Raw genomic sequence first — 14,283 nt, 5'->3', positions numbered from 1 at the left:
AACAAAGCAAAAAAATCTCAATTCATCTTGCTAAAATTTAGCACTACACAGTCACAGGTTTTATATCTAGTCCTAATAATCTAGCTGGACTAATGTGGCTTATTATTCAGTATTGTTGCAAGAAGTTTTGGTGTAGTCATAATTCATGATGGTGAAGATCAGATCAAATAATTATGTGTTCATTGCTTTTGATGGCTTAATATGACTTAGCTACACAGCAACCAAGAGTAAGAAAATATTTCATTTCTTTTTTTATGATAATCCAGTGACAATATCTAAGTATGACTTTGGTATACATAAATATCCTTTCACCTGGTAAAACTTAAACCCATGTTGCTTAGGTGTAAAAAAAAATACAAAGGAAAACATGGGTTTTGATATCAAACTACCTCTATTATTTTTTATGTGAAAATCTTGTTTGGACATCTGAACATCAGGACAATTACCACCTAGTAACAGCAATGAATTCAAATAAAATAAACTCTAATAAAATGCTATGTAATACCAGCTCTCTTCATTCTCAAGTACTCTTTTGAGTCATTTCAGTAAAGCAATAAAATCCAAAATAAAAAAGTGAGGATACACTCAAGTTTCCACAAAGCTGCATGATAAAATGAATAATGGGAAGAAAAATGAATCCAAGAATTGAGAAATACACTGGAAAGTTTTCCAAATATTCTTCTTGCTTGTGTCTAGCTCCATTATATAGTTTAAATTAAGCCAAATTTTTCAAGTATTTGTTAAACAGTTTTTGCATGTGACATATGTTTCCAGGATACTTCTGACATTGATACGAGAGATTATAAAACATTTAGAAATGAAAATGTCACTCTCCAACAAAAAATATCATAACTTCCAAGCTTCTTCTGAATTCATAAGATGGAAAAACATTTGGAAAATAATAGCTTTCCATTTTAAAACGTTCAAATTTGAAACGTTCACTTTGAAACAAAAAAAGTGTAACTTCAAGCCAAAGAGGAGACAAGATACTAAAATTAACTCTAGAAATAATTATTTTTCGTTGGCAGTCTCAATCCTGTTTACTCCATAATAAGTAAATTATTTTATCCCTTCAGCTGGGAAGGATAATTTTTACCCCTACCAAGATGATGATGGTACCACACTGCAGTGCTTACTGAGCAAGAAACACATGAAGAAGCATCAATTCTTTCTGCTAAAGTGTATGCAAGACTTGATTTTGCAATTAATTATGGAGTGCATTAATTGAGGAACTCAGTAGAGAGGCTCCTACTATATCTAGCTGATCTAAACTTGAGCTCATGATAACACTGCACAAAGCTATGGTAGATGAAAGTAATAGGTAATGCCAATAGAACAATTCCACTGACAACACAAACTCCTCCAAGAATTCTTCCAGGCATTGTGATAGGATACATATCTCCATAGCCAACTGTAGTCATAGAGATAATCACCCACCAGCAGGCAGCAGGGATGCTGGCGAAGTCCTTGTTGGATGCTTCCAGGTCCAACCCATGTTCAAGAAGCTGAGAAAGTGCACTAAAAATTGCCATGGCAACACAAATGAAGACAAGTAACATCACCATCTCTCGGTAACATCGTTTGAGAGTTAAACCAAGTGTCTGAAGACCAATGAAGTGACGGGCAAGCTTAATCACCCAAAAAATCCTCATCATTCTAAGCACCCTCAAGGTGACTCCAGCCCTCTGAAGTTGAGAGTTCTCGCCTGTAAATACTGTCATTAACACGGAGATATAATATGGCGTGATTGCCAGTAAGTCAATGATGTTCAGGGGTCTCTTGACAAACTCACACTTGTTTTTGGAGACGATGAACCTCACGATGCACTCTGCAGTGAACCAACCTATGCAGATAGCTTCAATTATCCTGTCAAGAGAACAAAAGAAGGATTGATCATTTTATTTTTAAGCATTTTAATAGCTCTTAGAGCTCTTCAGATAGTACTACACTGACATATTAATTCAGTTACTTATTCCAGAAAACATGAAGAACAGACAGCATTACCAACATCATCAGACTCACCAGCACGCGACAGAATAACAAATATTACAGTTCAGATGAAAATTGAACTTGACAAAGTTCTTATTTATATACTGTATGTGATACCTTTTTTTTTTTTTTTTTTGCTTGTCACTAATACTTCAAAATCTATCTCTTATTTGGTGAATTGAAATGAACCTACACTCGGCTAACCACAATATGAAATGCTACTTACTCTGTGAGGACAGTGATTCTCATGTAATGTCAACTAGGAGATAGGTCAGAGGACTTGGTTCCTATACAGGGGACATACCCAAGTTTTCAGCGATATATTTCTTGGCAAATTAAGAGTGAACGCAATATCATTTCCTCCAATGTGACTCTGTCTTATTTTCCTATGGGCTTCGTGTGGGGGACACTGAAGCTGCGCCAACTTGCTGGGCCAGGCAGGGGTGCCTGTGCCCTCACCAGCAGAGTCCACCAGCCCCAAGCGTCACGGTGGAAAAAAGACTGCCTCTTGCGCTGCAACAAAACAATCACTTGTGTTTTCCCAAAGACCCAACCTGTTTGTTTGTTTTCCATAGCTATTTTTATGCAACATGCTTTTTTAAAATATAAGGCCACATTTTAGCTAGAGGAGTATTTCCCAGCCTTCCCACGGCACCGGCACACGCTGAAACTGAAAACCATATTTACCTAACATGCCGCCATCACGGGCTTGTACTCTCTAAGCGGAAGCCACCAGCCGGGGGCTCGGGCTGCTCTGGCCCTTGCCCACAGTCAGTCTCCAAGGCGAGAAAATGAAATCTCAGCACAGCGGTCCGGAGCCCTTGACCCGAAATGAGTGGTAATTCTGAGATCATTTTTAATTAAACTACATTTTTAGGTTCAAATTAAAAGTTATAATTATTGCACCATCATTCATTTTCCTCCACATGATTCTTTCCCATCACTGACTGAGCCCCAAACATCAGAAGTCCAACAGAAAGAGAAGAAATCGGAGTAAAAGAGATGGTAAGGCCTGTGGGGCAACATCTGAAAGAGAATTCCGCCCAGTGCGAGTCACAGAACCCCAGCTGCACCAGATGTCGCCCAGGGAAACGAACACGCCAAATGAACCATGCTCCCTACTGGAAGCCTCGCAGGGCTACACAGATTAATTTTATGTATTATTTGAATAGATAGTACATTCACATAGTTTAAACTGAAAAAGTAAAAACAGAGGATATAAAGAAAATTCTCACTCTTGCCCCACTTCCCCAGACTTCATTCCTGTGACCGAATCCTTTGGGGACTAGCCGTAAGAGCAATAGCCACTGAGCACCAAGAAATTGGGAACCAAGTGTGTTAGTTTCCGGTGGCTGCTATAAAAAAAAAAATGACCACAGACTGGGTGGCTTAAAACAACAGAAAATTATCTTCTTCTTGTTCTAGAGGCCAGAAGTGGAAAAACAGTATCGCTGGGCCAAAACCAAGAGGGAGTGTTTTTCAGCCTACCACACAAAGTCAGCAGATGAAGTAACAGCTGCCTCCACTGTTTCTCTACTGTATTATCTGCCGCTTTCCTATAGGGCCCTGTGACCCTGTGAGGGCAGCAGCTTCCCTGTCCCCACCGGACTGACTCTCGGTAAGAGCTGTTGCCATGACGGCCTCTATGCACCTGGAGGCTTAGAGTGAAACTTGGTAGATCTAGAGAATAAGAAGCTGCCTTTTTTCCCCAATATATAGTTTTAACAAATATCTTATTTCCCCATGTATAAGATACACCTTAATTTTGGGGTCTGAAATTTGGGGGGGAAAAGTATTACATAAAGTTATTGAACCCAAGTTTTATTCATCATAAAATTCATACAACTCCTCCAGTGGGAAATGCAAGTAAAAGAAATTTACAACCACTGTATAAGACACACCCAGTTTTTAGACGTCAAAGTTTTTGAAAAAGGGTGCGCCTTATACATGGGGAACTATGATATTACCACATATTGCTTCTCCCTGGTAATGCTCGTCAATATTCCATCTATTGCCCATATTTCCAGCCCCTTTGCAGTTCAGCAGGGTCATAGGACCGGTTCTGACAGATGCGCTGTGAGCAGAATGACTCTATATCACTTCCAGGCAGAAGCACAGAAAGGTGCCGATTCCCTTCCCGCACAGCAGCCTGGCAGGTCTGTGTCCTAAATGGCCACAAGATGGTGGGGCCCCTATCAGCCCAAGTCCCTCCATGTCTATGCAGAGGAGAGCCTGACTCTGATTAGACATGACATGTGAGCAACAAATAAGTGTTTGTTGTGTTAAGCCACTGAGATTTCTAAATGGGTTGCTATCCTAGGTAATCAGCTGGTGAATACAGTCAGAACCGCACACACTAGTGACAGTAATGGTTTCCTTGGAGTGGCTAATGGTTAAAATGTCACCAGTTCCCCAACTAACATGAGCAAGAGTGCAGGACCTGCTCCCACTCTCGCTCTGAAGGACAACCCTCACCTCTCAAGTGGCAGAGTTGCACTGATCTCCTACGGGTCCCCCCAGCAATAAAATCCTAAGATTCTATTAAATGAAGACGAGTAAAAACTTTAAGTGTGCCTGAAATACCAGAAAATTTCCTGTTTAATTATTTCCACCAGCAGACCAAATTGTTCAGAGTAAAAAAAAAAAAGGAAATTCAAATGGTGCAGAATAATCCCTCAGTATGGGAATTTCAAAGAGGTAAACTCCTCATTAATCAGGCCCCCTGGGCTCTTCCTGCCTACCCCTGAGTCAGATGCAGTTTAGCCAGAATTCCACACTAGAGGGATGAATCAGTGAGAAACTCCAGGCATCCCTCTCTCACCTAGGATTATGCCAAGGCAGTCTCCAACAGCGAAAGCCAAGCCTGCCAAAATCCCCCTTGTTTCCGAATGGCACTCTCGCCAGCACCACCACCCACAACTGCCAGAAAATGGTGTGCTGTTTCACTGAGCACTGCAGCCAGCAACGGGGTCCTCCTGAAGGTTACTTCCATAAGAAAACAAATAGGGAAGAAGAACTAAACAGGAGACTAGCGATCAACAGATTTTTTTGAAGCCTATTTTGATTCTGTTGAGGCCCAAACCTATGGAAGTTCGTGAATTCATGGTTAGTAAATGTATTTACCACTTATTGAAGCCTCTGAGTTGGGCCCTGGTCTAAGCACTTTACAGGCATCATCCCATTTAATCCTTTTCAAAAACTCTATGAGGTGTGTATTTCCCCAACGATCTCCATCTTACAGATGACAAAACTAAGGCTAAAGGCCCTGGCTGGTTGGCTCAGTGGTAGAGCGTCAGCCTGGCGTGCAGAGGTCCCGGGTTCAATTCCCGGCCAGGGCACACAGGAGAAGCGCCCATCTGCTTCTCCACCCCTCCCCCTCTCCTTCCTCTCTGTCTCTCTCTTCCCCTCCTGCAGCGAGGCTCCATTGGAGCAAAGATGGCCCGGGCGCTGGGGATGGCTCCTTGGCCTCTACCCCAGGCGCTAGAGTGGCTCTGGTCGCGACAGAGCGACGCCCCGGAGGGGCAGAGCATCGCCCCCTGGTGGGCGTGCCGGGTGGATCCCCGTCGGGCGCATGCGGGAGTCTGTCTGACTGTCTATCCCTGTTTCCAGCTTCAGAAAAATACAAAAAAAAAAACAAAAAAAAAACAAAAAACAAAACTAAGGCTAAAAAACTTATGCCTCCGTTCCAGGGTCACACAACTAAGAAATTACAGTGGCACATGTAAAGTGGCACAGTAATGGAGCTTGGAGCTACTGGGCTTTGAAGTGCTAAGGAACATTTGAAAATGCTAATGATTTTATGACAAGGTTCACTGATAGTATTAATATTAAATGATACGTGTCAAACAGCAGCATTTTTCAAACTGTCGGTTCTGAACCCATTAAAAATCAAAACTGACATTTTTTAGAAATGAGATAGAAAATGTCAGAGAGCATCTGAGTATTCTGCAGGATCTCTCTACCCTGCACTAGGCTGCCCTTGCTTTTTCCACCTTCCCGCAGACAGACAGGAACACGGAGCTCTCTCCCTTGCCTGAGTAAACCCCTCTCCTACTCCCTAACTGCGTGGCAGTTTCTCCTCTGTGGTTCCTCTGACCTCTGTTTTGGCAACATGGGCACCAGATCCATATATTTCTTTAACAGATAAACGAGGACCAATGATCCTGTACAAAGACACAACCAATTTCTTGACTGTGTATCCAAGGACCACACACTTGCTTTGCTAAAGCAGGGGGCTACTTTTTGGATATCACTCTCCCTCAATGACCACAGTGTGCTTCCATGAAAACTCACAGGCAATTATTACAAATAATCCTGACCTCTGACTCTTCCTGGCATAATCAATTCTATTTTCAACCTCAAAACGCCAACTGGTGAAACCTGAGGTACAGGCATACCTCAGAGATGCTGTGGGCCTCGTCCCAGATCACCAGAACAAAGCAAGTATCTTTTCACTGGTGGAAGGTTTTGCCTTCAGTTTGTAAAAAAAATGCAACACCTATGAAGCACAATCAAGGGAGGCACAATAAAATAAAGTATGCCAGTAACATTTATCTTGCTAGGAACTCTGCCTTGCTTAGTAGTGTGTGACTTAGTAGAGATGAATTCTAAAACCCAAGAAAGAAATGGTTATGCTGCTTTGTCAATGTGACAATATTTTTTTTAACTTTTGAGAAAGAGAATTGAGGACATTCAACATACAAAAGAAGACAGAATGGTATTATAAACCAACAAGTATACAGCCCCATCAACCATCAGCCTACAGACAATTCCACACCAGCATCCTCTTCTCTCCTTGTGCATTATTTTGAAATAAATCTCTGATGTGGGCATGTATTCCAGAATCCTTCCTCGTTCTTTCTGCCTGGTAGGTAAATGAAGTGTTCACAAAGGGAAGCATGAAAATTCTCTGACTTCAGTCTGGGTCTCGTGAGATAGGCCAGTTCTAGCCAGTCCTGGAGTAAGGTTAGGATGACAATCTATTCATTTGGATGTGGGTCTAAGCTCAGGCAGCACACTAATTTATTCATCAAGCAATAAAGCTGCTGCGTGCCTACTGTATGCCAGGCTCTACAGAGCCACCAGGAGGCCTCTAAAGATTAATTAAAGAGAGAAGTGAACTAGTTATGTTAGATGTTATTACTGGGGGAGCTGGATGAAGAGTAGGCCTGAACTCTCTGTACTATTTTTACAACTTCTTGTGAGTATAAAGTTATTTCAATATAAGAACTTTAAAACAACAAAAGTTACAACTTAGCTTTTAAAAGTTTACAACATAGTGTAAGGTAAGATATCCCCTCCTCTACAACAACAGTATCCATATAAACTCAAATATAAAATGTAGACAATGATAAATGTTGTAATTAATGCACATTAAATTCAGAAGGTTAGTTTTCCTTTATGTGAGGAATGATGGAAGGCTTCATTGATAAAGTGGCATTTTAATTACAGGTGGGGCATAGGTAGGTTTACAATTGTTTGCATAGAAAATAATACAAGCCTGACCAGGTGGTGATGCAGTGGACAGAGCGTCGGACTGGACACAGAAAACCCAGGTTCGAGACCCTGAGGTCGCCAGCTTGAGCATAGGCTCATCTGGTTTGAGCAAAGCTCATCTGGTTTGAGCAAGGCTCACCAGCTTGGACCCAAGGTCGCTGGCTCGAGCAAGGGGTCACTTGGTCTGCTGTAGCCCCCCGGTCGAGGCACATATGAGAAAGCAATCAATGAACAACTAAGGTGCCGCAACAAAGAATTGATGTTTCTCATCTCTCTCCCTTCCTGTCTGTCCCTATCTGTCCCTCTCTCTGACTCTATCTGTCTCTGCCACACACACACACAAAAAGAAAATAATACAATAACTAATAAATAATAACATGAATAAACTCTATTTTGTGTACTCACAACTGTAAACTTACTTTTATCTCACCCTGGATTTTGGAAAGGCCAGTAGAAGCAAAGCCAGGAAGGTGCTGGGTAAATATGAAGTAGTAAATGCAATTACAGTTAAAAAGTTTTTTAAAAAAGCCTAAGGCCCTGGCCGGTTGGCTCAGCGGTAGAGCGTCGGCCTAGCATGCGGAGGACCCGGGTTCGATTCCCGGCCAGGGCACACAGGAGAAGCGCCCATTTGCTTCTCCACCCCTCCGCCGCGCTTTCCTCTCTGTCTCTCTCTTCCCCTCCCGCAGCCAAGGCTGCATTGGAGCAAAGATGGCCCGGGCGCTGGGGATGGCTCTGTGGCCTCTGCCTCAGGCGCTAGAGTGACTCTGGTTGCAACATGGCGACGCCCAGGATGGGCAGAGCATCGCCCCCTGGTGGGCAGAGCGGTGCCGGGTGGATCCCGGTCGGGCGCATGCGGGAGTCTGTCTGACTGTCTCTCCCTGTTTCCAGCTTCAGAAAAATGAAAAAAAAAAAAAAAAAGCCTAAGGAAGGTAGCAGGAGACAAAGATAATAAAGATAGAAAAGTAAATTGAAGCCCAAAGTTGACTTGATGGCAATAATCATGGGTACCATTTACTGAAATAACTGCTATGAGGCTGACACTTTAAATATACCATGTCATATTTATAGGTACATCTGTACTCAGAGAAGCTAGGTTATTGTTAACAGTGGTTATTCAGGGAAAAAGAGGGAGATTAGCAGGTAGAGGACTGTAAAGGGAGGAATGCATTTTTTTAAAACTATAAGCATATCTACGAATAGCTGATTTTTTTCACAATTGGAATGTATTCAAGTATTATTATCTATGCGATTTTTAAAATAACTTTTATGTATATATTATTATTATTACTATTATTATTCAGGACCCACAAGTTGGTCATCACTATTGTATTATCTTATTGTATTATCTTATCTTATTTTATAAGCAAGCTCTAGACTAAGCCAGTAGCCTGGAGCTATGACACATTTTCTTAAATAATAATAAAACACATACACCATAGGAATGTATTGATAAAATTTCCTATGTTAAAATATATAACTTCTATACACCCAAAAACACTATAAGCAAAATCAAAAGACCTGCCACAGTAAGAAAGGAGATATTTGCAATGCACATAATTGACAGAAATCAGTACTGGGATGTATAATCAAATCATTAAAGTAAAAGGGGGAAAAAAAGAAAAATGAGCAAAGGATATGAACAAATAGAAAATTCCCTGTTCACAAACAGGAAATCCATATGGCAAAAATTTATATGAAAAGATGCTCAACTTCACGGGTCATCAGGAAAATGCAAATTAATCTCAATGAGATACCATACACTCCCACTAGAATAGCCAAAATCAAAGTGACTGACAACACTGCCAACGCCTCACCAGAGCTACTGAGGATGTGAAGCAGCGAGAACTCCTACACTCAGCTGGTGAGAGTATAAAACGGTACCACCACTTTGGAAAACAGTCTGTCGGTATATTTAACATTAAACATACATCTACCTTATGACCCAGTAATTCAACTCCTAGGTATTTATCCAAGAGGAAAAAAATAGGTCCACAAAAATATTTGTACATAAATGTTCATAACAGGTTTATTCATTACTAAAGAAGCAGTGCAAATGCCCATTAACTGTTGAATGATAAACAAAATGTGGCATATTCATGTAAAGAAATACTACAAAAAGAAATGAACTTTCCTCAAAAAGTCAAATGCAGAATTACCACAAGGCCCAACGATTCCATTCCTAGGAATCCACCCAAAAGAAATGAAACATATGTTCACATAAAAACTTATACACAAATGTTCATAGCAGCATTATTCATAAAAGTCAAAAAGTGGAAACAATCCAAATGTCCATCAATTGATGCATGGATAAACAAAATGTGGCATAACTATACAACACATTCAGCCAGAAAGAGGAATAAAGTGCCTATACGTGCTAGCACAATGATGAGCCTTGAAAACATGATGTTAAGTGGAAGAAGCTGGTCACGAAAGGCTCCTCTATACTGTATAACCACGTTTGTTTGACATGTCTAATATATGCAAATCCATAGAGAGAGAAAGCAGGTTAGTAGTGGTTGTGGGGGAGAGCTGGAGGGGAGGCTATGGAGCAGCAACAGGTAGGAGTTTCTTTTTGGGGTAATCAAAACGTTCTGGAACAGTGTTGACTGATGGTTGCATGATACTGTGAAACAATAAAAACCAACTGAATTGTACACCCTCTCTTTCCCTTACTCTCTCTACAATCAATAAATAAATTTTAAAAAATTTAAAAACCGGGTGCATTTCATTTTATGTAAATTATATCCATAAAATCAATTTTTAAAAAATAAAATATGAGATATTTCACACCAACCAGATTAGCAGAGGCAGATTAAGGTCGTTTGAGGCCCTGGGCACAGATGAAAATATTGGGTCCATTAAAAAAGAGAGAGAGAGACAGAAAATAAAAATACATGTTAACCATATTTTTAAATAAATAAAAAATATTATGTACTATTAATGCTAAAATTGCACATATGAAACCAAACTTGGTGTCATTAGAAAAAAGTATAAAGTTGGGGTTTTGTGGGGCCCTTCAGAAGTCGGGGCCCAGGGTGTGTGCCCAGTGCATCCACCGTTAAATCCGCCTCTGCAGATTAGCAAAAGTTTTCAAGTCTGACAACATGTAGAAATGGCAAGGACTGAACAATAGGACTCTTACTACTGGTAAAAGAAGTCATCAGCACAACTACTCTGCAGGGCTACTAGCAACATCTAGGAGAGACGTACATCCCTTTCAATATAGCACCTCCAGTCCTAGGAGATACATTAAAGAACTTTGTCAGGCATGTGCACTGAAGCATGAACAAAACTATTAATTGCAGCACTACATACAGTAATAGCAAAATTTCCACTGACAGAAGAACAAATAAATCAATGCTTACTACATTATAGTTAAAATGAAGAGTCTATAGCTACAGATACCAACATGCACAAATCTCAAAAACATCAAGTTGAGCTAAAAAAGCAAGCTGCAGATTTCATTGATACCATTTTACAAAAATAATATATAAAACCCTGTATTTTATGTGTAGACACACACATGTATATATGCAAGTATACAAAAAAAGTATTTTTAGGGTATACCTTTCTAGTTGCTAGATGGGATGCTAACCCATGAATTGCTTAATAAAACCATTCAGATCTTCAAAGAAAAAGTATTTTTAAATGTGTGGAAATAGCCCTGGTCAGACACCTTGGTTGGTTAGAGCATCATCCTGAAGTACAGAGGTTGCTGGTTCGATGCCTGGTCAGGGCACATGCAGGAACAGGTCGAAGTTCCTGTCTCTCACTCCCTTCCTCTCTTGTGAAAACCAAGAAATAAAAATTATTTTTAAAAAAATATTTTTTAGAAAGCATAGAAATGCCTGACCAGGTGGTGGCACAGTGGATAGAGTGTCAGACTGGGATGCGGAGGACCCAGGTTCGAGACCCCGAGGTCACCTGCTTGAGCGCGGGCTCATCTGGTTTGAGCAAAGCTCACCAGCTTGGACCCAAGGTCACTGGCTTGAGCAAGAGGTTACTCGGTCTGCTATAGCCCCGCGGTCAGGGCACATATGAGAAAGCAATCAATGAACAACTAAGGTGTCGCATTAAAAAACTGATGGTTGATTCTCGCTATTCCTGACTGTCTGTCCCTATCTATCTCTCTCTCTGACTCTGTCTCTGTAAAAAAAAAAAAAAAAGCATAGAAATAACATCAAAGTCAGGAAAGTGGCTCTTTTGGTGGAAAAGGAAGAGATTTCAATGGGAAAGCACCCAGTGAATGCAACTGGAATTTTACTTTGTATTTTTTAAGTTGGGTAGTAGGTACACAGGTGTTCACTGTGCTATAATCTATGTTTCTTGCATGCCTGAAAGACTTTGTAATAGTTTTACGCATAGTTTCCCCTTCCACCTTTTAAAATATGTGCTTCTCTTATTTCACAGATTGATTAGTTCTGCTTTTTAAGTTTTTGGTAGTTGTAGTCAAGGAAAACAAATTTTGACTGACTAAGGAATTGTTTGTTTTTTTTTAATATATATTGATTGATTTTAGAGAGAGAGAAACATTGATCTGTCCCTGCATGTGCCCTGACTGGGAATCGAACAGGCAGTCTGCACACTGGGATGATGCCCTTATCAACTGAGCTGTCCCACCAGGGCAGGAATTCTACTTTTTTTAAAAAAAGATTTTATTTATTGATTTTAGAGAGAGGAGAGAGAGAAAGGGGGAGGAGGAGCAGGAAACATCAACTCATAACTGCTTCCTGTATATGCCTTGACCAGGAAAACTCAAGGTTTCGAACCAACAACTTCAGCATTCCAGGTCAACGCTTTATTCACAGCACCACTACACCACTTAAACATTTATTTTTATTTTTATTTATTCATTTAAGAGAGGAGAGAGAGAAGGAGAGAGAGAGACAGAGAGAGAGAGAGGAGAGAGAGACAGGGGGGAGGAGCTGGAAGCATCAACTCCCATATGTGCCTTGACCAGGCAAGCCCAGGGTTTCGAACCGGCGACCTCAGCATTTCCAGGTCGACGCTTTATCCACTGCACCACCACAGGTCAGGCCTTAAACATTTTTTAATGTTTAAGTTTTGCTTTATTTTTAATAGTTGCTTATATTTAAAAAAAATAAATTCTTCAGAGCATTTGCTGTTATGCCTTAAAACACTAACATTTAAATAAACTATACAGATTAATTGAGAAATAGGGACAATTTATCTTAAAAGCCCATTGTATATCTTGTACCGTTACCTAGTAAAATTTTATTTTTATCTTTATAGAGACTGAAAATGCTGCTCTTCCATTTTCTTGTTCTTAAATGACATGTGTAAAAATAACTATCAATTAAATCCAATGTGGTCCTTAATTTAGTTCTTGGGATGCGAGTCAGAGTCCCCCACACATCACTGACACACCTAAAGGCAAAGCTGCTGCCACACAGAAAGCAACTGAGTTTAGCCAAGCGCACAAGCTCTGGAGCCAGGCCCAGACTGATTCCCAACTCTCTCTCGTGTCTGTGACCCACACATAGTAAACCACTTGACTTCTCTATTGCCTTCCCTGTATCCTGACACACTAAGAACCTCAGAGTGCTTTGTCTAAGGCAATTCATGTGCTGTTGAGCACATGGTGGGGAGCTCTGTGATATTTATTTCACCTACTCCCATCCTCTGCACATAAGGAAATATGGAAATATGCACCATGCAAAGGTGTTCACAAGGTGACGTGCAGAATAGTCACACTGCTTCAGTTTCCTTTAAAGTGACACAAATGAAAATGTTTCTGTTTTTCTTCAAAATGTATTACACTATATCACACAACCATATTCTTGGTGATCATAAATTAATGTACATTATTAATAAATAAATGGGTGGATAAATTCCTGTCATGGCCAAAACTTAATGTTGTCTCCCAGGTATTTCAGTGTTGTTGTTCAGGGTTTAAATGCTTCCTTGGCATCCTGTGCCCTTCCTGTCAAGTTACTTACTGTGTCACTGGGGGAGCTGCTGCCCCACCTGACAGCCCTCCCTGACCATCTCCTGACACTTCATAACACGATAGCAATGAGGTCCCCCACAACCATACCTACAGCTCTTTCCTGCCTCTAGCCCACCTGAGCACAGTGGTCCCCAACTTTGGGCTCACGTGATCCTTGAAAGAATTCAGAAAAACTATGTATCATCAGACATTTTTATTTTGACACTTGACAATTTTTAAGTTAAAATAGATACAAAATGCCTGACCAGGCAGTGGCGCAGTGGATAGAGTGTTGGACTGGGACGCAGAGGACCCAGGTTCAAAACCCCGAGGTCGCCGGCTTGAGCACAGGCTCATCTGATTTGAGCAAAGCTCACCAGCTTGAATGCAAGGTTGCTGGCTTGAGCAAGGGGTCACACTGTCTGCTGTAGCCCCCCGGGTCATGGCACATATGAGAAAGCAATCAATGAACAACTAAGGTCTCACAACAAAAAACTGATGATTGATGCTTCTCATCTCTCCCCGTTCCTGTCTGTCTGTCCCTATCTATCCTTCTCTCTGTTTCTGTCACAAAAAAATATATAGATACAAAGCATGTAAATTCTGGCATGTTATAAATATTAACATTTAAAAAATCAAACTGTTACATCAGTTTTTAAAAGTGTCTAACAAATACCATAGTGTGTTTTTAAAATTTTTTTATTTATTCATTTTAGAGAGGAGAGAGAAAGGGAGAGAGAGAGGAGAGAGAGACAGAGAGAGAGAAGGTGGGGAGGAGCTAGAAGCATCAACTCCCATATGTGCCTTGACCAGGCAAGCCCAGGGTTTCGAACCGGCGATCTCAGCAT

General features: G+C 40.8%; 1 protein-coding gene across 2 annotated transcripts in view; it reads right to left on the bottom strand.

Annotated features, from left to right (window-relative positions):
• Positions 1-915: 915 nt before the first annotated feature.
• Positions 916-14,283, bottom strand: part of KCNG3 (potassium voltage-gated channel modifier subfamily G member 3) — a 31,480-nt gene continuing 18,112 nt past the window's right edge. For both annotated transcript variants that reach the window (XM_066378411.1, XM_066378412.1), the window contains exon 2: positions 916-1,866. In XM_066378411.1, the coding sequence (XP_066234508.1) occupies positions 1,221-1,866 (646 nt within the window). In that variant the 3' untranslated portion in view covers positions 916-1,220. The remainder of the gene's footprint in view (positions 1,867-14,283) is intronic.

This window comes from Saccopteryx leptura, chromosome 3 (assembly GCF_036850995.1).
Source record: "Saccopteryx leptura isolate mSacLep1 chromosome 3, mSacLep1_pri_phased_curated, whole genome shotgun sequence".
NCBI classification, from domain to species: domain Eukaryota; kingdom Metazoa; phylum Chordata; class Mammalia; order Chiroptera; family Emballonuridae; genus Saccopteryx; species Saccopteryx leptura.
This window is presented reverse-complemented; position numbering and strand designations above follow the sequence as displayed.